Source organism: Leptonychotes weddellii, chromosome 12, assembly GCF_054177405.1.
Source record: "Leptonychotes weddellii isolate Sample4059 chromosome 12, ASM5417740v2, whole genome shotgun sequence".
NCBI classification, from domain to species: Eukaryota; Metazoa; Chordata; class Mammalia; order Carnivora; family Phocidae; genus Leptonychotes; species Leptonychotes weddellii.
The window spans coordinates 44,175,687-44,200,686 of NC_138380.1; the positions used below are offsets into that span (position 1 = coordinate 44,175,687).

Here is a 25,000-nt window from a genome sequence, read left to right on the forward strand (position 1 = left end):
CCGGCGCCGCGGCGGCCGCTTTGCAACTCGCAACCTGGCTAATTTCCTGCGTCCTCTGGCACCAGGAAGGAGGACGATTCGTCTCCCCGGCTGCCCAAGCGACAGCTGTCAGAGGGGCAGGAGCTTCTGGGAGCCGCCATCTGAAGGTGAGACATGTGGGGAGACAAGAGCAAAGGTGGTGAGATGGCAGCCGGCGCCAGCGGCGGTGGGAGAGGGCACCCAGGGCGGCTTTGAAGAGGGGCATACTCACCCTCGCCCACACTCACCGTTCACACTTGCCCCCATCACACGCGCGTGCACACGCGCGCGCGCGCACACACACACTCCCTTTCTCTCTCCTCTCCCTGGCTCACCATGGCAGTAAATGCCAGCCTTCCTTCCGTGGCACAGCGTCCTGGCATGGGGCAGGAGCACTGTGGTCTTCTCTCTCCTCTTCCCCAGCGACCTTGCCGAGCCCCAAAAGAAGTGGCCCTGCACTCAGCGTTCCCAACCAGCCTCTCCGGTTTGGATTTTTTTTTTTTTTTTTTCCATTCATGACCCAATTGGCTCGACTGAATTCCCCAACACCTGGAGACAGTTCCCAACCTGGGGAGGTGGGAAGAGGTGAGGGCGGAGTGAATTAATTGACATGCGTTTTATTAGTATCAACACAGCACCTTCTGTTCCGAGGGAATCGGTTTCTGGAGAGAAAGGTAGAATGAGGAAAAAACAAACAAAAACTTACTAATTCAGCCAGGTTCGTCTGCTGATTGCGTGCTTCCCTTCACGCGGTTTTCCGATGACAGAGGTGGTCTGAAGCGCGGGGAGAGGGACTAGGTGCGTGGGTGGTACTCTGTGTTGGAGGAGAGGATGGGGTTAATTGACTGGGTGTTGCTTGGCGGGAAGTTTCGGTGCAGAGAATGTAGTGGTGTTATTGAGTGTGGCAGGGGCCGCAGCTAAGGTTGAAGGAAGGACGCAAACCGAGTCTGGGCGTTAGGGGGACCCCCCACCCACCTCGGCGCAGCCGGCTGGCGACCGCACGCCCCACTTTCCGCGAGCGGGGAGAGGACTGTGGAGCCGCCGGGGAGGAGGCACGGAGGGTGCCGGGGGCGTCGGCTTTATGTGGCGCGGTGGCACAGACTGGGTGAGCCTCGGCCAGATTTGCCCCAGGAGCTTCCTGGGACTGCGACCAGAAACGATCCTGAGGTTCTGGGCTCGAGTTCTTTTTGTTTGTTTTGTGGCTTTGGTTGTTGTTTTCCCACCTTAAGATAATACCTTGGTATGCATTCGAAAATTAAGAAGGGGCTGTGGATGTTTGGGACGGCCACGCGCGCTGTGGGTGCGCTCAGGGCGGATAAAGCCGCGCTTTTGCGTCGTTGGGCCGCGGGCTGCCTGACTGCGGCTGCCGCGGGCAGATTATTTATTGCGACCGCCCCGGGCGCTCGCTGCTGCCACGCTGTGGCCGTCGCCGGGACCGACGCCACCCGCAGCCCCGCGTCGTGCAGCCTGGCGCGACCGCTGCGCGGGCCCCTCAGAGATTCCCAAGCAGGCCGAGGAGAGCCGGGCAAGGGAGGACCCGAGGGGCGGCCTCCCAGGGCCTGTCGGGAGCCTCCCCTGCCTTGGCCACCCCTGACAAGAGCTGGACGCCCGACTAGACTCGGGTCCTCCCCCCACCCCCAGCGCCATGGAGACTGGTTGCACAGGCGGCCTGGCACGTCATGGCTGCTTCTGTCCAAACTGCGCGACCCAAGGCGCCCCCGGGGCGCACGCTGGTGCGGGGAAGGCGCCCGCTTCGGGATTTCGAAATCGGAGAGACCACTGCTGGTCCCGAGGCCTGCAGGCCTGGCTGGCCTTGAGGAGGATTGACTATGGCAAGAAAGGCGGGCTTTGGCGTCAGGCGAGGGCCTGTGACAGGCAGAGGCCGCACCTGTATGCTATGGCCTGGGCTACAGATCGAGGCGGCCCGGGTGGCCCTCAAGGTCCCCCGCCCCCACCCCACGGCAGGCCGCCCTTCAGGCTGGCGGAGGTCGAGGTGGCAGCCCAGGGAAAGGGCGGACTGTGGGGCCCTGCACGCCATCCAGTCCCCTTTGAAGAGGGGCTGAAAGGTAAGTGGACTTTCTCTGTGGTTTGACCTAGAAGAGAGAGTCCTGGTAGCCATTCTCACTATCCCAGGAGAGGCTCCCTCCAGCGTCTGGGGCTCCTATTCTTGCCTGAGTGTGTGTGTGTGTCTCTCTCACTCTGTTTCTCTCTCTCTCTCCATATATATATAGGCACCTAATGCTGGTTGGAGAAATAAATTGGGCCATTGCCAACATAACATGTACCAGACTTGGCTAACACGTAGAGATTTCAATTTATGTTTTTCTATCTCAGCGCCTGTAGAAGCTAGAAATACAATGTTTTTTGGCTCTTAGCTGAGAAATCAAATTCTGTCATTGTCTGGGGGTAATTATTAGATCAAGAATCCAAGTCAAAACATAACAAATAATAACAATAGTAGTATATGGAGTAAACTGCCATCAGTCCCAATACTGTGTGAGACCTGGAGGTATGACACAGAAATTATAAATGTAAACATTTATCAACATCTCCCAACAGTTATTTTTGTCTTACACAATAATAATTTGTTTGAAATCACTGTCTTCTGATGGTCTTGTTTAAGAAACAATAACTCAAACATGATTTTCTTTGGACATAGCTTTTAAAAAATAGTTCCCTTTAGAATTTTTAACTTGAGTTTTCATTTTCAGCTATCGTGTCCATTCTCTGAGGAAATTCGAGGGAAATGTTACATTCTATCCTCTCCTGCCAGGTCCTTCTTTATATATGGAAGGGAGAAACTTTCCCAGCTTGGATTGGTTGGGGCACAGGCAGAAAGCTTCTGGGTGCAGCCCCCATCACGTGGGGAGAAACCACTTTCAAGGGTGCTTGCTAGGTTCTGTGGAGGCTACCCGTAGCCCAGTCCTTTCCCAGTTTTCCCCCTTTGAGGGAAGTGAGGGCAGGGGGGGGAAAATCAAAAAGCAAGGAAGAGGTTAAGGAAGTCGTTGGCAGATTCCTAGGAGGGCATAGCCACCCCCACCCAAGTCCTGAACCCCATGAGCCTGCATTCACCAGAGTTTTACAGATCTTACAAACATCCCCTGGAAACTCAACCAAATTGTATAAATAGTCTTTCTTCAGCCTCCGCAGAACTGAGGATTTTAAAGCTAATTCAAGGGTTTTACAAGCCCAACAAATACAGTTGTAAAAATGCCATTGGAAAGATATCACATTTTACAAAATGAGATTGATCCATGTGCTGTAAAAGTCAGCTATCTCGAAGGCACACCTATCAAGCAAGGGAAAGCAACCCAGGACATGCTTTTCACGTCCTGTCTGGGGAAGGCCAGGCCTGGGACCAGGGTGAAAAGCAATGCAGACGGTTCCTGGAGCCGGTGAAGCAGCTATTCCCGGTTTTAGAGCAACTGCAGGTGGCAGGCCCCCAAAGTCCCAGGAAAGGCATGGAAGAGGGTACACCCCAGGAAAGTGCGGGCTGTAGGGTGCCCCGCAAACCAAGCACACCAATGATCTCACAGCCTTGGGACATCCCAGCTGCCCTCTCTCCCTGGCTTGGCAGGGACCTTGGGTCGCTGGGCCTCCGGAATGAGGACAGAGATTCCACATCTGGATCTGTCTCAGCTCTGAGCAGTCCGGGTGTCGGGAGGGCGAGTCCCAAGTGCTGGGCGAGGAGAGCAGGTCCCACGGCCGGCTTCGGAGCTCGGTCTCAAGGCCACTCCTCTGTTGGTCCCTTTCTTGTTGAAACCAGTGGTTTCTGGCCTCTCTGTTCCTGGGTTCAAAGGTGGGACGGGGACGCACAGCTTGTGGGGTGCTTTGAGGCCACGAAGGCGCTGGCCATTGGAGGGGGGAGTCCGTCGGGACTCAAAGGAGACGTGTTGTATGTGGGAGGATGGGGCCGGCGGGGGAAGACGTTTGGCCGCATCGTGGTCAGCTCGAGGTGAGCCTTCCGCGGCAGCGAGGCCCAGGCCCTGGCTGGAGGTGGGGAAGGAGAGCAGGAAGGGATGCACCGATTCCTAAGGTGCAGGAGTGAGGAGCAGGGCGTGAAGGCCTGGGTTCTCAGACCCCCTTCTCCAACTCTGGAACCCGCACCCACCGGTAGGGGAGTGCAGAGGGAGGGGCAAACTCAGGGCAGACCGACGGGGAGCAAAGCCTTCGTTGTCACCGCCCCTCCGGGCGCGGGGCTGTCAGGTTTCCTGTTTGGAAAGAAAACCCAGCAAAATCCGACCAGGCAAAAAGGGGAGGAGGAAGGAGCGGGCCTGGCGGGCCCTTTGCGGCGGCCCGGACTCTAGTGCCCCTACCCCGGCCTGATTCGCACGCCCCTACCCGGGCCGTGCCCGCCGCTGGCGTTCGGGAAGAGAGCCGGGCCGGCTGGCTGTGCGCGCCCATTAATCTGCCGGGCGGGCGGCGGGCGGGCGGGCTGGGGGCTGTTTGTAACTTTGCTGCCTCGGTCGCCGCGGTCCCCGGGGAGCGGGCTCCGGCGCTCGCTCCCATTGGCCGCCGCCGCGTCAGCTGGTGCGATTTGCGGCTGTCGCTTTTGGCGTTCGGCCATCCAGAAACAAACCAGTTCGATGACTACTAATAGTTATAGCCAGATGTACTAATACACAACAAATCACAGTCCTGCAGAGGGGCGCGCAAATGAGTTCCTATTTTGTGAATCCCACTTTCCCCGGGAGCCTGCCCAGCGGCCAGGACTCCTTCTTGGGCCAGCTGCCCCTCTACCCGGCCGGCTATGACGCGCTGAGGCCCTTCCCGGCCTCGTACGGGGCGTCGAGCCTCCCGGACAAGACGTACACCTCACCTTGTTTCTACCAACAGTCCAACTCGGTCCTGGCCTGCAACCGGGCGTCCTACGAGTACGGGGCCTCGTGTTTCTATTCTGATAAGGACCTCAGTGGCGCCTCGCCCTCGGGCAGTGGCAAGCAGAGGGGCCCCGGGGACTACCTGCACTTTTCTCCCGAGCAGCAGTACAAACCCGACAGCAGCACAGTGCCGGGCAAAGCCCTCCATGACGAAGGCACCGACCGGAAGTACACGAGCCCTGTTTACCCCTGGATGCAGCGGATGAACTCCTGCGCGGGTAAGGCATTTCCCTGCAGCCCCCGCAAGAGAGTAGAGGGAGAGGGGGAAAGGGGCAGGGAAAGGAGGAAGGAAGGAGGAGACAGAGAAAGTAGAAAGAGGAAATAGAAAGCAAGGAGGAGAGAATGAACAAAGTTTCTTTGGCTTTTTTAAGAGATTAAAAAGCCAATACAAAAACCAGCCCATTCCCAGTGAGGCAATCAAGCTGTGGCAGAGTGAAGGCACTAGTATCCATGTAAGGTGACACCTTAGGGGATTGAGAGGGGTCACTACCACTCTATGTGAGACTCTGTGACAGGGGCAACCTGAACACACAGCTAGGCTGGATGGGAGGGAGTGCCTGCCCACACTTCCCCCTGGTAACACCCTGCTCAGATCCCCAAGCAGAGATGGCCTTCTGCAACCATCACTGGTAACTCCCCTTTACTCCCCAACCCCTCTCCTTTCTGCCTTTCAGAAACCTATATAGATAGAGGCTCTCATTTGGCCTCTCCTAGTGTCTCCCTAAAGCCTTGGAGGGCCACATCCCCAGCCTCAGGATTTTTTCTTTCTCCTCCCTTCCCTCCTCCCCCTTCCACTCAATTGCTCCCTCTTAGCCAACTTCTGCCTCCTTTTGAGGCCCTGCCTGAGTCTCACACACCCAGCTTGGGGGGAGCCCCCCACTCATGGCCTCCTTTGGCACCAGAACAGATAGCCCATCACAGTCCTACATTTCCAGAAACCCCAGATGGCCCATAGCTCCATCCCTTTGCCTCTGGTTTCCAAAAATTCGACAGAGAATCCTTGGAGCAGGGCAGAACCTAATGCAGATTTTTAAACTGATAGTGTTTTGCTTTAAGATCCACTTGTTTTTTCAAGGGAGCTCTGCTTTTCTCAGAAGGACCATATAATTTTGGGGGGGGGAGTTTGCAAAGATTTGAGAGGGCTGACCATTTTTCATCTTTAAAAGAAAAAAGAAAACCATGTTGAGTCCTGTCATGTCTGGCCACAGTAACACCTTCACAGAGATCCGTGTGTGAATTCCGAGTGTCCACCCTACTCACAGGGTTCCACACCCATCACTTCCAGACACACGCCCTACACTCCCACAAAAACACGACTCAGGTACCCCGAATTAAGAATGCTCATTCTATTCTGTTGCTTGTAATGGTTTTCTTACAGAGCAGATTTTTCAAAAACAGTAACTTCTCACTCCAAGTTGTTTTAGGTGGAAAACATCTCGCCTGGTATGAAATAATCTTCTCCCATCCTGCCGGCTTTTGGCCTTAGACATAGCGAAAGAGGCTGGAGTGGAGGCGGGTGGTTTCCAGTTTAGAGGCCAGGGGAGCTGGGCGCGGGTCTGACTGGTTCGGCTGCCGGGATCCTGGCTCACCGGCGCCCGGCCATTTCTACCCGCAGGTGCTGTGTATGGGAGTCACGGGCGCCGAGGCCGCCAGACCTACACGCGCTACCAGACGCTGGAGCTGGAGAAGGAGTTCCACTTCAACCGCTACCTGACGCGGCGCCGCCGCATCGAGATCGCCAACGCGCTCTGCCTCACCGAGCGCCAGATCAAGATCTGGTTCCAGAACCGCCGCATGAAGTGGAAAAAGGAAAATAAACTCATCAACTCCACACAGCCCAGCGGGGAGGAGGCTGAGGCAAAGGCGGGCGAGTAGACGCCTGGGCAGGGACCAGGCCAGCGCCGCAACCTCCCTCGGCTTTGCCCCCTTGCCTTCGCCTGCTCCCCAACTTTTCTCCCCCGCCTGCTCCCATCCGGGGGGCCTCTGCAGCTTCAGGGGAGCCGGGAGCTTTGCAAACGCCTGAGCATTTATTTCTTACCAAAAAAAAAAAAATCCTACACACAGCCAATCCCAGCGGTGGAGCGGGGCGCACTGCACATACAGTCCCACTCTCCAAGGCTGCCCTAGCCGGCTCCGGCTCCCAGGGCGCGCCCCGAATTCGTCCCCGGCTCTTGTGCTAGCGCCTTTGCGTGCCCCTGAGCTCAGGACGCAGGGGTGCTGGAGAGGAAAGAACCTGGGCCGAGCCCCTTTTGGTGTCTGGGCGTTTTCGCCCCTTTCCCTCGCCACCAAGTCCCGGACGTCACCACCAAATCGACTCAGGCCACTGGAAAGAGGGGGCCTAAAGGCTGGGGCCCCAGCACTGCGGTGGCATCCCAGACCGCTCCTAGACAGGAAGAAGCGTGAGGAACAAAGGGGGCCCTGAGACAGCCTAGTCTCTCGGCCCCGCGCGCAACCGTCCGTGGAAGAGAAGCAGCCTCAGCCGAGCCGATCCAACCTGGGCGCGGGTGGAACTTCACAGCCCCCGGAGAGACTGGGCTCCCGAAGACAACAGCTCCGGATCCCGGATCCCGGATCCCCGCCTCCGATAATGCCTGCGCTGCTACCAGAGTAGCTTTCAGGACCTAAGGAGGGGGCTCAGGGCCATGGGAACGGCAAGAGTCCTGGTTTCCAAATGTGCCAGGGGTGCCTGGAACGCTCAGCCTCCAGCGGGAAGTACCCCTCATGCCTTTCGGCTTTATTTGTGATTTACTTTCGTCTTTCAGGACCCAGGAAAATAACTACGAAGATAGTAGGCACTGCCACGAAATGCTTCCATTAGCACCCTCATTTTGCTCCTGGAGGTCTAAGCAAGACCCTAATAATTCGGCCCAAGGATCCTCAGGCTCCAAGCAGCTTCTGTGCCTGCGGGGAGTCTGGGCCCACTCGCTGAGTTCAGGGAGAACCCTCCGACTTGGGGCCCGGCTGCCTCGAGGAAAGGGACCTGGTGGTGAAGATTCTCCAGATTGGATACTTAAAGCAAATCAAATAGCGAACTAATGACACGAAAACCGTATTTACACGAAAGAAAAATCGACTCCGGTTATAAAAGTGTATGGAATTTGACCTCGCCTCGGAGAAACACTACACAAAAGCTATCTTTAATAGACGCCTGTCATTTAAGAGCGGCAGGGACACTGTCCCTCATGCACTCACAGAAAAACAGAGCCGTAATTGTAGCTGCTGCTGCGGGCAGGATTTATTTCTCCAATTGGCTAAACGGCCTCCCCCCTTCCCCGAAGGTGGTATCTGTATTTTCAAATTTCAGAGCTGCCGGCACGACGGGCAGAACCGACCCCAACCTCGACACAAAAATAAGAGGGGCTGCACAGCGGGGAAATAAAGTTGTTGTAAATAAAATCCAAGTCACCATCTCCCCCCAATCCTCTGCATCCTCGCCGGGCGCGCGATCGGCAGCTGACGGCCTCACAATTGGTACATCCTAATGGAACTGCGAGGGAAATGCAATAATTTTGCCATAATGGGCTGTAACCTCAATTCGACCCCGGCCCTTGCAGCCCTGGGTCGGAAGCGGAGCGATGCGCCCTGCCTCCAGCGGGTGGCGCTCGAGTCCGACTGAACGGCGGCGGCGGGTGGCGGGCACGCGCCTAGGGCGCGCGCGCCACCCCTCTCGCCTCCACCCAACTCCCCCATTAGTGCACGAGTTTACCTCTAGAGGTCATCAGGCAGGATTTACGACTGGACAACAAAAGCACGTGATTCGAAGTCGTACCCCATATTTGGGTGCCTACGTAGGAGGGAACCAAGTACATGTCCCAGTCATTTCCATAATTCATCATAAATTGTGCAAGGGTGCTATAGACGCACAAACGACCGCGAGCCACAAATCAAGCACACATATCAAAAAACAAATGAGCTCTTATTTTGTAAACTCATTTTGCGGTCGCTATCCAAATGGCCCGGACTACCAGTTGCATAATTATGGAGATCATAGTTCCGTGAGCGAGCAATTCAGGGACTCGGCGAGCATGCACTCCGGCAGGTACGGCTACGGCTACAATGGCATGGATCTCAGCGTCGGCCGCTCAGGCTCCGGCCACTTTGGCTCCGGGGAGCGCGCCCGCAGCTACGCGGCCGGCGCCAGCGCGGCGCCTGCCGAGCCCAGGTACAGCCAACCGGCCACGTCCACGCACTCGCCTCCGCCCGACCCGCTGCCCTGCTCCGCCGTGGCCCCCTCGCCCGGCAGCGACAGCCACCACGGCGGGAAAAACTCCCTGGGCAACTCCAGCGGCGCCTCGGCCAACGCCGGCAGTACCCACATCAGCAGCAGAGAGGGGGTTGGCACGGCGTCCGGAGCCGAGGAGGACGCCCCCGCCAGCAGCGAGCAGGCGAGCGCGCAGAGCGAGCCGAGCCCGGCGCCGCCCGCCCAACCCCAGATCTACCCCTGGATGCGCAAGCTGCACATAAGTCATGGTAAAGCCAGCCTTTCTCTAAATCCACGCGGCTGCGGGGGGCGCGGCTCTCGGTCCCCCTTCTCTTCTTTACCGCCCTCTCTCCCCATCTCTCTCCTGGTCTCGCCTCTCCCAGCCCTGTGGAGTCTCTCCCCGCCGTTCTCCTTCCCCTGCCTTCCTCCTTTCACCTTCTCGTCTCTGCAGTGCCCAACGCTCGCAAATGGGAGGAGGGGGGAGAAGAAGGGCCGCTGGCCAGGCAAGTTTAGATGTTGAAACCGGGGGAAAAGGAAAAATCCCATATCGAACCCCAGCGCCTCGGAACGCGCTCCCGGGTCAGGCCAGCCGAGCAGGGCGCAGAGAGGTAGAGGATGGCAGTAGGGGCCGTGAATCGGGCTTGTCAGGGCGGATAATTTATGAGGAGGGCTACGCTGGGGAAACAGCGTTACTAATTAGAGTCCCCGAAAAGGGGCTTGGGGGGGAATAATCGAGGCGAGAGCCGGCGGGATTCTGAAGTTTGGGAGCAGAAGGGACAGCAGGAAAGGGAAGAAAAAGAAAGCAGGCGCCCCAAGCGTGCAGGCTGGAACAGAAGGCGGCTCGCGGGGCTGGAACTTTAAGGGAGGGTGACCTGGAGGCCACTTGGGCGCTCAGGAAAGGGCCTTGCTTCCGTGGGTGTCTGAGAGGTGGGCTGCCTGGGAGGGCTGTGCCCCGCCTCAGGACGCCAGGGTCAGGGCCAGAGGGCAGGAGAGGGGTGAAGGAAAGCCGGGCGATCCTCCGGGACGCGCGGCTCCAGCCTCAGATGGGCCGATTGTTCCCAGAGTCCAAATTGTATTGTTTTCTCTCTAGAAAGGAAGAGGGAAGGAAATTCTGGAGGGGTGGGCGGGCGAGGAGAGAGGACTTGTTGAGCTTTTCTCCCCTGTTCCCTGCTCAGGACCCTAGCTCGACTTGGGTAACCAGGGACTGAGGAGTTGGTGGCTAAATCGCCGACTTTTCTGTTGCAGACAACATAGGCGGCCCGGAAGGCAAAAGGGCCCGGACGGCCTACACGCGCTACCAGACCCTGGAGCTGGAGAAGGAGTTCCACTTCAACCGCTACCTGACCCGCCGAAGAAGGATTGAAATAGCACATGCTCTTTGCCTCTCCGAGAGACAAATTAAAATCTGGTTCCAAAACCGGAGAATGAAGTGGAAAAAAGATAATAAGCTGAAAAGCATGAGCATGGCGGCGGCGGGAGGGGCCTTCCGCCCCTGAGTATTTGAGCGTTTAAAGTACTGAGCAGTATTAGCGGATCCCGCGTAGTGTCAGTACTAAGGTGACTTTCTGAAACTCCCTTGTGTTCCTTCTGTGAAGAAGCCCTGTTCTCGTTGCCCTAATTCATCTTTTAATCATGAGCCTGTTTATTGCCATTATAGCGCCTGTATAAGTAGATCTGCTTTCTGTTCATCTCTTTGTCCTGAATGGCTTTGTCTTGAAAAAAAAAAAAATAGATGTTTTAACTTATTTATATGAAGCAAGCTGTGTTACTTGAAGTAACTGTAACAAAAAAGAGAAAAAACACACACAAAAATGTCCCCCTTCAACCTCGTTTAGTGCCAATGTTGTGTGTTGCACTCCAGTTGTTTAACTGTGCATGTGAGTGGAAGTGTTCCTGTCTCAATAGCTCCAAGCTGTTAAAGATATTTTTATTCAAACTACCTATATTCCTTGTGTAATTAATGCTGTTGTAGAGGTGACTTGATGAGACACAACTTAACTTGTTTGACGTGTAGTGACTAGTGGCTCTGTGACGAAAACTGTGACTCCGAGCGGTGTGTCCCTGCGTGCCTTTGTAGGACCCTTTGCACGAACTCTGGAAGTGGCTCTCATAAGCGCAGCTTCAGTGATGTATGTTTTTGTGAACAAAGTTACAAATATTGTCCGAGTCTGGCTGTTTAAGCAAACTGTGATCAGCTTTTTTTTTTTTTTTTTTTTTTGTATTTGTTTTTAAGGAAAAAATACTGACTGGAAACAAAAAAATAAACTTTCTATTGTAAGTTCTCTTGGTCTGGTTTGTGCCAAAGTAGCAAGCGGCTCTTTCTGCTCTTCTGTCTGTCCAGTGCTGGAAGGCAGTGAGTCTGAGGCTACCTGAGCAGCCTGCCTGCGCAAGGAGACCTCAGACCAACACCCTGACCTGCGACCTCCCTAACTCTGACCCATCAGAGTTCAGGGCAGAAGGTGGAAAAGCTGTAGGTGGTTCCAAAGCCTGAGTCCAACCTGCCCATCTCTGAGGAGACCAAGATAACTTGCTGGGTACAAAAAAAAAGAGGAAGAGAGAGAAAGGAGCAAAAGCACAGGGCTTTGTTAGCAGCCCTCAGGGCCCACACAGATGCTGCCTCTTTCCTAAGGTCATCCTAGGCCTCCACTTGCTGAAGAGGCTGCTGTGCCAGGTTGTGGCTCCCAAACCCTCTTCCCCTAACCCACCCAGGCACCCCTTCCCATTCCTCACCCTGAGCCCAGTTGGCTTCTTTTGCTACAATTAATTTGCTACAAATGGAAGGTACTTACCCCATCCTAGCTCGATTGGGAAACTCCTCAGAGCAGCTAAAGCGCAACTAGAGATTTGCACATTTACCGACTGCTTACACTGATGCCGTCTTTCCTTTTAAAAGTTATAAAACAGTAAACTTTATAAGCCCCAGTTCCGGCTATATGACATTTGGGTGCCAAATGAATAGGGTTTTGTCTATGAATTAGATCGTAAAATCATCCATAGCACAGACAGATCGGCTCACTGGCTATAAAACGTCACGTGGGGCCATTAAAGTAAGTTTTATGGTTTTGGGGAGTTGACATCCAACATTATATACCACATAACATATAATCTCACTGACGCTGGACTCCATTTGACTCTTTTGCAGGCTACGTGTGCCGCCTGGTCATTCAAATTGTCAATTTTAGGTCCAGAAGTGTCCAAACCACAAGTTCTCAAAACTCTCTGAAAAATGGCTCCCTCCGAGTTAAGGTAAGCTCGCCTCCTGAGCGCTTTCAAGTTTATTTGTACTCTGGAAAACTTTCTTCCTCGATCTCTCTCTCTCTCTCTCTGGTTCAATAACTCTGAGGTTGCCTCTGAATTCAAAAGGGCAGAGCCAACTTTTCCTCTGCCCACATTAGCAGCGCCAGGAGCCAGCTCTGCGGAGGCACCCCGGTGAAAAGCGCCTGTGGCCGCCGCGTCCCCAGGCCTAACTTTAATTGCTGCACAACCGCGAATGTTAATGACTTCCGCTGCTCTCGCCGGCGTGCAAAAGATGATTTTTGTGTTCGAATGGGCCTGTGTGCGGAGACTTGGCAAGGCCGCCCCCCATTCCAGGGCTGGCGGGGCTGGCTCGGCTGGCTCGGCTGGCTCGTCGAGGTGTAGCGGAGCCCTAGGGTGGGGGCTGGGAGACTGTGGGGCGCCGGGCCGCGGGCGCCGAGGGCCGCGCTGCGCTGAGGAGTGCTTGGAGTTTGAAAGAAAGGCCCAGGCAGGGCCGAGGCGGACTCTGGCGGGATTCCTTACGGGGCTGTGGCAATATGTCTTCGCGGGCCGGGGTCATTTGGCAGCACTGAATTGAGACGGCTGCCTTCGGGGCCGAGTTTCAGGCTGGCTCGTGAGAGAGCCGGAGGGTGGCAGAGGCCGGCGAGGCGCGGGCCGCACCTCCAGGCTGGGCCCCTGGGTTGCCAGGCCGAGCCCAGGACTGTGGGGACGGCGGGTCCCCACCTGGGGGTAGGGCTCACCATCCCCTCCCCCCGCACCCGGGACCAGGCCCTGAACCTTGTTTGCCTGCACGTTCTTTTTATTTCGGTGGGACTGTTCTCACCCGCCTGTGAGTCTGAAGCAATAAACTTTATGGCCGGATTTAACTTTAGTCTTTGAATCCCCAGGCTAAATGAAAGGAGTTAAAGCGCTTTCTTTTCTTCCGCCTTCCCTTTCTTCTCCCTCTCTTCGTTCCTTTTCCTCTCCTCCTTTGTAGAATTAAGACCTGCAGGCACAGGACGCTCAAAAGGCAACTTAGGGATCCCCTTAGGTAACACTAAAGATTAGAGACATTTACTCCCCCTCAACATACAGGCAAATTCTGTCTTCCAAACTGTGCCCTAAAGTTTGGGGGGAAGTCAAGGTGTCTTCAATGCCCAACTTAAAAGTCCCCAGAGCCATTAGGTTGTTTTTCCTGACACGTCATAAAGGATAGTTTAGGGAAGAAATTGGTCGTTTGTCAGTAGGAGATTTCCGCCTTTCTTTTGTTAGCTGCTCTTTCTGTTTGATCCCAGGAAATTTACATAATCTATGATTTCCAAAACAGTTCCCAATATTGCACCTACAATGAAGTAAGGTGAAATAAATTTTTCCTGGGTACAATTCCAACTTGGCCTCAGCCACCACCCCCTCTGGCCCCAAACCCTCACATTCTTCAGTGGCAAAGTGACTGGGGATGCTGTGGCCTGTCCACGGGTCTTTTTCTGGATGGGTACCCACAAGGGACCTAGCAGATTTCCCACCACTCCCTCTGAAGAATTAGACCAAATTCTCCAGCTCAGAAATGAAATAAAAAAAAAAAAAATAGGACCTTCTGTCTCCAAATGCTTTTCTCCTTAGGAGCTAGATAGTATTCTGCAAGTGCTCATTGGTAAAGATATTTACTGAGTGCTTAAAGTGAAAAAAAAAAAATTAAGGTATAGTTTTGGAATTTCAACAAACTTTATTGTGCAGAGGCCACTTAAACTCAGCATAGGTCCAACAGTTGTCCCCAAAGTCAGAGGTCCAAAAAACAAACCTGGGAAGTTTTTTGAAAAATCAAAACCCTCCCACAAGTCCCACTTCTCTGAAATAGTGGCAAGGCAAATCCCTGAAGTCATCCTGCGTGACCTATTAAAGTACTGATATTTCAGCACTCAGGAAGATGTGTCCGCATCTTAGTGGGAACCAGAATATAAACTCTATTTGGGTTCTCTTTTGTCATTTTGTGTGTCTGTGAGAATTCTGGAGTCTGTTTTGCTGCTCTGACTTTTGAGTTCTTTACTGGAAAATATTGGGTTAAGGTTTTATTTTAGTTACTCATTTGGTGATCTTGCTTTAGTGATTTCTTGGTGACTAAAATTAGTAGCAGGGAAAAAAAGAGCGATAGGGCTTCTGGCAGGTTCACTTGAGTAACTTGCCCGGAGGAAGCGTCCACACCACGTCCGTGGCCACATCCCACCCTGGGTGTGGGAATGGGCAGAAAGGCTGTTGGACCGATATCCAGCATTACCCAATGTAGAGAATCTTTTCCATGAACTAAAAAAAAAAAAAAATACAGGCTATATATATTATCAGCTTGCTTATTTCTGTCTGTTGTAATCTTCGTGAAAGTTCAGAGTTCCTAAGAGAGCAGGTTAACTCACAAGGAGTTAAATGACTTTTTAAAAATACAGCATTCAGTCAGACCAATGTGAGCGTTATTGGAGACATTTTTTTCTTCCTATTTTCATAGGAAGCATAGTAAAGAGGATGGCTGGTTATCTGCTCATTTTGTAGATAAGTTATTTCTTCTTGTTCATTCTTTGGTGGTGTTTTTGCAGAGGAACTTACTTAGAAAAAAATCTCTGTCATTAAGGGCTTTATGAAGACATCCAGCCTCAGCTGGTGGCAGGAGTGTCTGTGCTCCTCATGTTGTAAAAGGAGAAGGTGTCCAGTATGTGCAGGGCCTCATTTGTTTCTACAAGCTGAAGAGACAATATTTCCTGAACTATAAATATAATAGGAAGCTTCTAGTCACAATTACTTAGGGGTTTGTTAGGGTTTCCATGGTCTAATTTCACAACATTATGCTGATATGCATATATTCCTTTTCTCCTGCTCTTTCCCCTGCTTCATTGTTGGCGGCTCTGGGAGAGCAGGACAGAATTCTCTACCAGAAATAGAGTCATGTTCGTTTGTTGAGATGTGAAGAGTATTATATCCAAGCAATTAGTGAGGGGAGAGCAAATTACATCCTGAAAGATGGGCTATTAAAGAGGAAAACAATCCTTTTAGCTTAAAAGATGCCCTTCGAAGCCTTTCCCCTGCCTTAGCTCGGGAGTCTGTCTGAGGTTTGCCCACCATGGAGAGTGCAGAATGTTGTGGGCTCCATCCCTTTGGCTTCTAAGGCAGAATTTCTTTCTAGTCAATGACAAAACTATAAACGGGGCTTCCAGACAAGGCTGAGGGGGTCAGCCGAGGTTCCCACCCACATAGGAGAGGGGAAGCACAGTCCTGGCCATTGTAAACCCCAGAACTGGAAGGTCTGCCTAGGTCTGTTTTGTTTGGTGGTTTTCACAAAGAAAGCTGTCCTTCTTCCACCAGGTCCCCTCCCCACAAACCGGTCTTTTCAATAATAATATTTGTTATGAAGGTTATTGGGTAATTACTGCGATTTTGTGAAGCAGCCCTTGCTGGAGGTGAAGTCTGTCATCGCCTAACAAATGACGCCCGTGCAGTTCACTGCCGGGTTAAGTAAATGCAGAGAAGATAAATCTGCACACCCTAGGAATCGCCAGCAGAGCACGCTTTAGTACAAGTTCACAGTCAACTCGCCTGCCTGGGCCAGCTCTCCCAACAATAAGGGCTGCATCTTTATTTTTAAATAAAGAAAAAAAAAAATGTCTCCAACTCCCACTGCCTGCTTTCTCCCTGTCTTCTTTTTTCTTTCACTTTTTTTTTTTGAGATTCCATCCTCCTATTCCAGATTTTCCCTGTAAATGTGATGATGAGTGATTTTAAAAATAATCTCCCTCCTATTTAAGTGCTGACAAAAAGAGGTAGGAGGCTGGTTTGACAGGAAATACCGTCACAAACACCCAAGAATATCCAATTCACCCTCTTAATCCAAAAGGCAGTGGCAGAAGCAGGGTGTCCCTGAGATCCTGGGGGGCCCCTTCCCCCTGAAAGAAGAGGCACAGCTTTGTGTATCTTTGTGACTAGTGCGTTGCAACTGAGGGTCAAAAAGTTGAGGGTCAAAAGTTTATGTTGTACAGCACTCTTAGTCATCTGCCCAGACAGAGTTTGATGTCAATGTTAGAGCTGCGATCTTGACTATCAGCACAAAAGATAAAATGGCTCGGAGTGACGCGTGTATCATGGTATGGACTCCAGGTGAACCCTAGTGGTTGAATGACCTCAATTACGGAGGAAAGGATAGAAAATTCCTCTTTTCAAGAGTAATACATGCTGTATTTCATCTTGAATTATCGCTCCCATTCTGAGGGAATAGCAGCAGGTAAATAGGCATAGATTACTGAAACACCAACACCTTAGATGTTGGAGAACCAGGAGTCTGTGGGTTTGTCACAAAATTAAGAAGCTCAAAACTCATCAGTGGACCTTTAAGAAATAATGTAGCAAGTTTTCAAGGTATCATCATATCTTCAGAGGCAAGAGAACCCAGCAGGACACTTCCTTTAGTTGAAAATTGTTATTTTGATTGGACAGTTTCTTTTTCTTTTTCACACATATAATGATCCCTCGAGTTTGTGAGAACAAGGGCAGGCACAGGCACTTCTCACAAAATGTATTCTTTGCAATTTTCAAACACAGAATGGTTTTTCTGCAACCTCCACCCACTAAATGCAAAGAGTTCTCAGAGCTGGGAAGGGAAGGAAGGAAGTGGAAATGCTCCCGCAAGGGCAGGATTCTTCCACACTCCACCAGGGACAAAATGCTTATTGGTACCATGAAAATGTTCCTGTTGTTGGAAAATTTTCACTATGTTTGTTGTTAACCCAAAACCGAATGTAAGAGAAATGCTACAACCTGTAAGTGGATAACTAAACTGAAAAGAATATGCCATTTGAACAGGAAAATGGAATCCACAAATGCCAGACCATTTCATTAAGACCACCGTGAGGAACTTCTCTTCTCCAGAAAATACTCTTTAAAAATACATTTGGAATAAAAGCTAAGGAGAGGGGAAGCAAGCTCAGGAGGAAGGGTGGGAGAGTAGAAAAGAAAGGGAATAGTGTGTTGAGGAAGTCAACTGGAACCATGCCTCATGTGTGAGTTGCAACTGGAGAACTAAACAATATTTTATTTTTCATGCACCTATGTTAGCTGTAAATGTTGGTGCCATTAGAATCTGTTTTCTGTTTTCTATTGTCCTCTTCTATGTACTGATCTTCAAGTAATCAGAGTAGGAAAACAGAAGAGAAAAATGAATTTTTTTTCTACGTTTTCCCTTTTAACTTTAGAGATGAGTTAATTCAACTACTCAGAAGGTGGACTCTTGCAGGGATATTTAAGATCATCCCAATATATTCTGGTTGATTGGATTTGCTGGTGCCAGGTACGTTTAGTGGTAAAGTAAATATTTCCTAAGCACCGCCTTCATGGAAGTAATCAGATTGCTTCCACTGTGCAATGTGTAAAGTTTTCATTCTGGCCAAGAGCTTGAAGCCAAATGGGGGTGTGCCAGATGAAAATAGATGAAAGGAAACAACCGTGGTGATTGCTGTTATAGCAATGAACACTTCACCACATCTGGGCTAGTGAAATGAAGAAAACTGAAACCCCCTCTATTACTCACCAAGACAATTATGTGTCTCTTCAAGAAAACCTTGTTATCGTATTATTGGTTAAAAGCGTGCCACACCTTAGAAGCATATCAACTTCAATAAGCATAGACACCCCTGAGCCAGTTTTAAAGTTAAAAGAAAAAAAAAAAAGTACCTGCAGAAGTTATTGCTTTTAGAGTACCTACTTTTTTATTTGGAGGATTTTTATCTTTAGGCCTCTCACACAATTCAGGTTAAAATTCATGTTTAATCCAGTTACACATTTCAATCCTTATGTGTGGGTTGTGTGCACTATTATAAACTACTACAAGGAAACTGCTCCTTGGCCGAATGGCTGAAACAGTATTGCTTCCCTAAAATCATATGCCTCGTGTAGGTATCGGGGAAGTCCTCAAATGCCACCATCAGGCATTTTGAAATTCAGCTATTCCCGTGTGCGCTCCAGAGACTTGCTTCAGACAGAGAACAGTCTGGAGAACTCTCTCGCTCTAAAGAACAAAGGACAAATACAGTCAATACATTCCATAACGTTTACATTTCCTTTGCTTTTCCCCTTGGTTTTCCCTGAGAAGGAGTGACCTGGGCAAAGCACCCTGCTCTCTAAAAGACACTGTATAGACCTTTTAGAAGCGCAAAGTCCAAGGCCGAGGTGAACTTCAGGTCAGCGCGTCTAACAAATATGAAAATGTCGGCTAGTGAAGGGCGCGCCTTGTGATTTAACAAAGACTGTCAATGTGTAAGATTAATAAGAAACAAAATGCGCACGGTGTCACTGTTCGGTCACTTTGAAACTTGGGACAGGGTTGCATTCAAGAGGGGAGGCTGTTCCAAATATATTCAAAATGATTCAAATCAGATTCAAACGAGGCTGCAAACACTGCCTCTCTCTCGCCCTCCCTCTCCCTTAGACTCTCTTCGCTCTCCTTTTCCATCTGGGATTCGAGGACATGATGAAAAGTTATTTCACTTAATGGGATTTTAAGAAAGCTTTTGTTGGGAATATATGTTATCTCTGCACGTGGAAATGAGCAAATGCGCTCACCAGTTTCCCAAGAAAAGGATAACGCTTTCACCCTGCTAGGGACTGGAGCCAGTTGGTGTGCGAAGATTAGCACGCTCCCTCTCTGCTCGATTTCAGGGCATCCCATCTTTTCTCGGGCGAGATGCTGCTGGTAAACTTCAGCTTATTTATTAATTGAGTTAGTCTCTTCCTGGCTTTACTTTGGTGTGTTGGATCTTATGTAAAGGCAAGAGGTTTTGGGTGTTTTTTTTTTTTTTTAAAGCATTTTTCAAAAGATTATTTGATTCAATGGAATGATGCTATGGCTTGCAAAGAGAGATTGTGGAAGGATCAGAAAAGGTACTGAGATTGTTTATTACAGCCATAAATCTTGCAGTAAAATGTCAAAATGTCGGTGTGTGAGATAACACTTGGTGGTCCTGGCTCCGTTTGTGTTTATGATAGGAACCACAAAGACAAGTTACAGGCCTTGGGGGATTCTGTGTAAGCCCATCTTCCTAAAGTAATAGAACCACATGAAACACAGGCACAGTTAACTCGTTTAGGTTAACCATATACAAAACAGTGCCTGTGCCTCGTTAATACTTTAAAATAGAAACTCAGTAGAAGGTTCTGAGGCTAAACAACATGAATTTTGTGTTTTAGTGTCTGTAAATAATATTAAACAGATGTAGTTAAGACCCTAGTACTTAAGGCTGACATGAGGAGGGCAAAATTTCCTTGTCATGTTTTTTTCTCCCCCTGAAACTTAGAAAGCCACGTTTTGTAAATTACATTATGTATGTATATATTGTTCATATAAAACAGCATATAAAATATGTATATATTATTTTTTCTTGCTGTAGAGAAATACTGGTTTAGGTAGCTGTATCACAGGCTAGATTTCCCCCCAACTCTAGAGAGGATGTCTAAAGATTACACTCAGCGTTGATTTCTGTCTGTGGATCAGATTTCATTAAAAAAAAAATTCAGGGTGCCCCGTGTCGATGGACGGCACTCTTCAGAGACACACTTCCAATGTGGAAAGCCTCTTTGTACTACTTCAGGGTGATTCCAGTTGGAAAGCTAACATGATCCCTTTTTTAACCTCTTTTCCTAAATTAGTTTAAAGATTAGTCCCATATAATAGGCTTTATGTGGCTAAGCATTAAATGACTATCCATCAAATGGATATATTCCAGCATTTAGTAACTCATATGAGTAAGCGATATAAATGAAGATAGAATTGACATTCCTTTTGAAGTGTCTCCAGGCTTAGGCTATAACTTTCCTTGTCTGCAGTCCAGACTCAGTTGTGAGAAGGCTGTTTATACTGCTCTTTGAAAATTCAACTAAGGTGCACCAGCTGAAAAATCCTTGCTTTGCATGCCAATATGAAAGTATTTTAGGCATGGTGACTATGCTAGTTTGCTCTGCTTTCATCTAGGCTGAAAAGTATAGAGGATCCAGGTGTGTCTGTTACTCAGAAAATGAAAGGGAAAGTACACACTACTACGAGTAAAGCATCAGTATTTACTTCAAAGATCAACATTAGGTGGAATTAATATGTAATTTATTTGTTAATAATGGCGTAATTAGTTTACCCATCAAATTTCAATTACCAAATGGCAGGCAACAGTCCTCTCTCCCCGCTTTCCAGAGCTGCTGATATCGTTAATATGCTAATTTTCAGCAATTCAGAAATTATAGACTATCCTGTAAATATAACTTTAGCCTCAAATACAGCCTGAGAAAGCAGCATCCAAAGGACAAAATATAGGATTCTTAGCGCGACAAGACCCGTCAGAGATCAGACTGGGCACAGTGCCTATTCCGTCCTTAGCTTGTTTTTGTTTGGGGATTGTTTTGAAATAGGAAGTTGTTGGTTTCAAAGCTCGATTTTGTGGAGGCGTCGCTGCTACCTATTCCCACCCTTGGGCTACCTTTTCTCTCACAGTCGCACCTAGTAAATGCAAGCGTGTTTAACTCTCACATCGACACCTCCATCAAACGAGATGCTATTAGAAAGGTTTTGATTTTTCTTAGGAAATAATCGAATAGATTCTGTCTCTAAAAGGAAGAAAAAATGAAAAGTGCCCAGCGGTTATATTGGAATGGCCTTGCTTTACATCCTCGGGCCGATTTCTCTCAGCTATTCACCCACCCACCCTTTGCGGCTCCGGCCGGGCTTCTCAAAGCAGGGTATATCTGGCGCACGATGTGGGGAAGAGGATCAGTTGGTGAAAAAAATGGGTCTGTTGGCCTTATTCGTTTTATTCCGGGGCCAGGATTAAAACTAGGATACCTCCAAGGTCTCGACGCCATTCCCTTCCCCCGCCGGCCTCGAACCCTGGAAAACGCCAGGCCAGGCTAGGCTGGGCCCGAGGTCAGCGCTGGGCCGCTGTCACGCGGCTGCCCCGAGGCCTACGCCAGGAGTATGGCACGAAAAGGGCCCGGCCTGGGCGTCCAAGAGGACCAGAAGCACTGGCGGGCCCCGCTTCCCAGCAGGACTCAAAGTTCGGGGGTTGGGGAGACCAAAGCTCCAGCTCCCTCCCTCCGCCGGAGGCCGGACAGCGGCATCCATCACCCACCCGCGCGCTTCCTGATCCGGGTCCGCGCGCGCGGCGCGCCCAGTGGCAGGGGCTGGTCACGTGGTGGGTACTGGGCGGGGGCGCGCGCGGGACCGAGACGAGCGCGCGCGCGAGCGGGCGGGGGGGAGGAGCGGCGCGAACTTTGGTGGCGTTGGAGGCGGCGGGAGGGGGAGGGGTGGGCGCTTGACAGCGGGGGAGGGGAAGGGAGCAGAGGAAAGGGGGGATGGGAAGCGAGGCAGGAGGGGGAGGGGCCTCGGCGAGCCCAGAAAAACGACAACGCGAGAAAAATTAGTATTTTTGCACTTCACAAATTAATGACCATGAGCTCGTTTTTGATAAACTCCAACTACATCGAGCCCAAGTTCCCTCCCTTTGAGGAGTACGCGCAGCACAGCGGCCCGGGCGGCGGAGACGGCGGCCCAGGCGGGGGCCCCAGCTACCAGCAGCCTCCAGCGCCCGCGGCCCAGCACCTGCCGGCGCAGCAGCCCCAGCTCCCCCACGCGGGCAACAGCCGCGAGCCCCCCGCCTCCTACTACGCGCCACGGGCTGCCCGCGAGCCCTCCTACCCTGCGGCCGCGCTCTACCCCGCGCACGGTGCCGCCGACGCCGCCTACCCCTATGGCTACCGCGGTGGCGCCAGCCCGGGGCGGCAGCCACAGCCCGAGCAGCCCCCGGCGCGAGCCAAGGGTCCCGTGCACGGCCTGCACGCGAGCCACGTTCTGCCGCCCGGGCGGCAGCCCCCGCCGCCGCCTCCCCCGCAGCATCGCGCGGCGCCCCCGGCACCCCCGCGGCGTTGCGAGGCGGCTCCAGCCACCCCGGGCGTCCCGGCAGGGGGCAGCGCCCCCGCGTGCCCGCTGCTCCTGGCCGACAAGAGCCCGCCGGGCCTGAAGGGCAAAGAGCCTGTGGTGTACCCCTGGATGAAGAAGATCCATGTCAGCGCCGGTACGTGGCGCCGCTGGGGAGGCGCGGGAGGGTGGGCTGGGGCCGGGCCGGGGTTCGGGGGTCGGGGCGAGGGTCAGAAGAAGAGGCTGAGGGGGAAGGGGGCCTCTGGAGGGGAGCCCCCATCTGGCCCGAGCTACAGTGGGATGTGGGTGTGTGCGCGCCAGCCAGCCGCCTGATCCTAACGTGAGAACCCTTTTGTACCCGGGGTCCCTTTATCGAGAGATTTACGAGACGCCAAACTGTTAGGGCAGTAATTATAGCCCCCATAAATTTAATTGCCCTGGCAGAGGCTTCAGGCCATGTGTCTTTGAAGCTTTTCTTCAGCCCCAATGCCCAGCACCATTCTTTATGGCTCTCGGGTGTTTCCCGTTGTCAATAGCCTGTGAAACATTTTCTTTGCCGTTTTATGTATCTTGCGTGAACTTGGTGTCAGGTTATTATATAATGATGATGTCCAATTGCTCTTCCCCACCCCACCTTCTCTCTCCTCCTCCTTTCCCTCTCTTCCACTCCCTCCTCCTTGGCCTTCTCCTTCGGGGTTATGGGCGTTCAGTCAACCCCAGTTATAACGGAGGGGAGCCCAAGCGCTCTCGAACCGCATACACCCGACAGCAGGTCTTGGAGCTGGAGAAGGAGTTCCACTTTAACCGCTACCTGACCCGGCGGCGCCGCATCGAGATCGCCCACACGCTCTGCTTGTCCGAGCGCCAGGTCAAGATCTGGTTTCAGAACCGGAGGATGAAGTGGAAGAAAGATCACAAATTGCCCAACACTAAGATGCGATCCTCCAACTCGGCCTCGGCCTCAGCAGGCCCCCCAGGGAAAGCACAAACTCAGAGCCCGCACCTGCATCCCCACCCCCACCAGGGTGCCTCCACACCCATTCCCTCCTCCATATAATCTTCTAGAGATCTAGACCAGTTTCATTCCCCCACCTGCTTTCCCTCCTTCTTCTGCCCTTTTCCCCATACTCCTACCTGTCTGGACCATAACAGACCCCAAAACAAAACCCAACTTGGTGAAAAGGATAATAAAAAAGAAGACATTATCCCGGTAAGAGTGTGTGCTGGTTGCCACCAAAGAGAGGACAATAGCCAGGATGCTGGCTGATGGAACAACCTGCTGGCCTGAATAAGGCTGCCAGGTTTGGGTACCTGAGAAGGACCACTTGGCAACAAATACTTTTGAGATGGCTAAAGTCAGCTGGACAGCCTATGCTGACTGGGGACATATACATGTATATTTGTTGCAAGCAGAAGAAAACAGACCCTTTTCCCACCTTCCCTACCTCCCCCTTCCACATTAAGGCAGCTCATACAAGCTTGTATTGAACTGAATAAATGAGTAGACATTGTGGACCTCACAAGATTATTTAATTCTCAAAATGTATAGACCTTGATGGTAGATGTGACACATGTTAGTTTCCTTTCTTTGCATTTATTTAAAATATTGTTGTAGAGTTGTTGTTGTCTTATTCTGAGGCACAATCTCGGGGGAGAGGGGAGTGCATTTAGACCCATGTGCAACTGTACAAATTGTGGTGTGGCTATATAAAAAAGCCATGTGCTAAGAATAAATTCTGTTTAAAAAACCATTAAAGTTCTAAGACACATTTGTGTGTTTCCTACTTTTAATTAAAAAAAAAAAACCCAAAATTCTCTGGATTGAGATGTTTGACCTTGCATGTAAAAATCCTATAGATGGCTTGAGTTATGTTCACTTGGATTCTCACTGCTTACGTAATTTGTGTGAGTGTGTTCAACTTGAGCTGAACTTTTGTCAAGTTTGACCCACTGTGGGAAAAGTTCCAAAGAGCAGGGAGGCTCTTGAGCTCTGAGAGGGCTCCTCTTCTTCCCAAACTTGGCCAGGCTTTCAGGCTTCAAGTCTCTGTAAGGCATAGAAACGTGTCCTTCCCTGCAATGAAAGGTGAAACCACGCAATGCTGAGGGCCCAGGGGTTTCTGCAGCTGTTCTACATGCTGAACTCTGAGCACACTTGGAAAGAAGTGGTCCCTTTGGTATTTATTGCACCTTCACACTTAATCTGCCTGTTTCCCTGGAGATAAAAAAATAGTTTGTGCAGAGAGTTGAGATTGCTTTTTGTTTCTTGGCTATTTTTAAGGTTCTCTTCACTAACTACAGCTTGGGGATTTTTGTTTCTCTTTCTCTCTTTCTTTCTTTCTTTCTCTCTTTCTTTCTTTCAGAAGCAAGAGCTTTCAAAATAAACTGAATTTTCCCGGTAGACCCTCCAAAGTTTCTCTGAGGAAAGAAAAAGCATAATGACACTCCCAAAATGTACCCCAAGCAAGGTAGACCTGGGAGTATTCAGTGCTGGAAAAAAGCCAAATTCTGAGCTAGGGTCACTTTCCTCAAATGCTCCTGGATCTTTCTGCCCAATCTAAAGAGCTAGATTCAAAGGTTGAAAATCAAAGCCCACATCTCAATCTCTGTAACTCTAGTATTTATTTACTGATTTACAAAGCAGTAAAGAGGATTTAGACTTGGTTGTCACTGAAGGGAGGATTCTGCAACACGATGCAGAAAACCAACACACAGCAGCCCCAGAATATAACTGTCACCTGGCCA

At 51.0% G+C, this 25,000-nt stretch overlaps 4 protein-coding genes across 5 annotated transcripts in view; all 4 read left to right on the forward strand.

Annotated features, from left to right (window-relative positions):
- The first annotated feature begins 140 nt into the window (after positions 1-140).
- HOXA6 (homeobox A6) lies at positions 141-6,773 on the forward strand. Of its 2 annotated transcripts, XM_081800368.1 has the most exons (3): positions 141-502; positions 4,855-5,116; positions 6,514-6,773. In XM_081800368.1, exons 1-3 carry the CDS (start codon positions 365-367, stop codon positions 6,771-6,773), a joined length of 660 nt encoding a protein of 219 aa, XP_081656494.1. In that variant the 5' UTR covers positions 141-364. The 2 variants fall into 2 exon arrangements, with proteins under 2 accessions (XP_081656494.1, XP_006733081.1); XM_006733018.3 differs by lacking the exon at positions 141-502 and having other exon boundaries at positions 830-5,116.
- A 1,700-nt stretch (positions 6,774-8,473) lies between these two features.
- HOXA5 (homeobox A5) lies at positions 8,474-11,381 on the forward strand. The gene is made up of 2 exons (XM_006733017.3): positions 8,474-9,368; positions 10,345-11,381. The coding sequence occupies exons 1-2, from the start codon at positions 8,474-8,476 to the stop codon at positions 10,593-10,595; spliced, it is 1,146 nt and encodes a 381-aa protein (XP_006733080.2). The 3' UTR covers positions 10,596-11,381.
- A 912-nt stretch (positions 11,382-12,293) lies between these two features.
- Positions 12,294-25,000, forward strand: part of HOXA3 (homeobox A3) — a 32,701-nt gene continuing 19,994 nt past the window's right edge. The window contains exon 1 of the mRNA XM_081800362.1: positions 12,294-12,345. The gene's annotated coding sequence lies outside the window, so the exon portion shown is untranslated. The remainder of the gene's footprint in view (positions 12,346-25,000) is intronic.
- Positions 21,723-24,027, forward strand: HOXA4 (homeobox A4). Its single transcript, XM_006731528.3, has 2 exons — positions 21,723-22,415; positions 22,969-24,027. The coding sequence occupies exons 1-2, from the start codon at positions 21,788-21,790 to the stop codon at positions 23,313-23,315; spliced, it is 975 nt and encodes a 324-aa protein (XP_006731591.2). The 5' UTR covers positions 21,723-21,787; the 3' UTR covers positions 23,316-24,027.

Coding starts and splice junctions, on each gene's coding strand:
- HOXA6 (XM_006733018.3), top strand. CDS start 4,675: ATGAGTTCCTATTTTGTGAATCCCACTTTCCCCGGGAGCCTGCCCAGC. Junction 5,117..6,513: donor GCGGATGAACTCCTGCGCGG/GTAAGGCATTTC, acceptor TTCTACCCGCAG/GTGCTGTGTATGGGAGTCAC.
- HOXA5 (XM_006733017.3), top strand. CDS start 8,474: ATGCGCCCTGCCTCCAGCGGGTGGCGCTCGAGTCCGACTGAACGGCGG. Junction 9,369..10,344: donor CAAGCTGCACATAAGTCATG/GTAAAGCCAGCC, acceptor TTTCTGTTGCAG/ACAACATAGGCGGCCCGGAA.
- HOXA4 (XM_006731528.3), top strand. CDS start 21,788: ATGACCATGAGCTCGTTTTTGATAAACTCCAACTACATCGAGCCCAAG. Junction 22,416..22,968: donor GAAGATCCATGTCAGCGCCG/GTACGTGGCGCC, acceptor ATGGGCGTTCAG/TCAACCCCAGTTATAACGGA.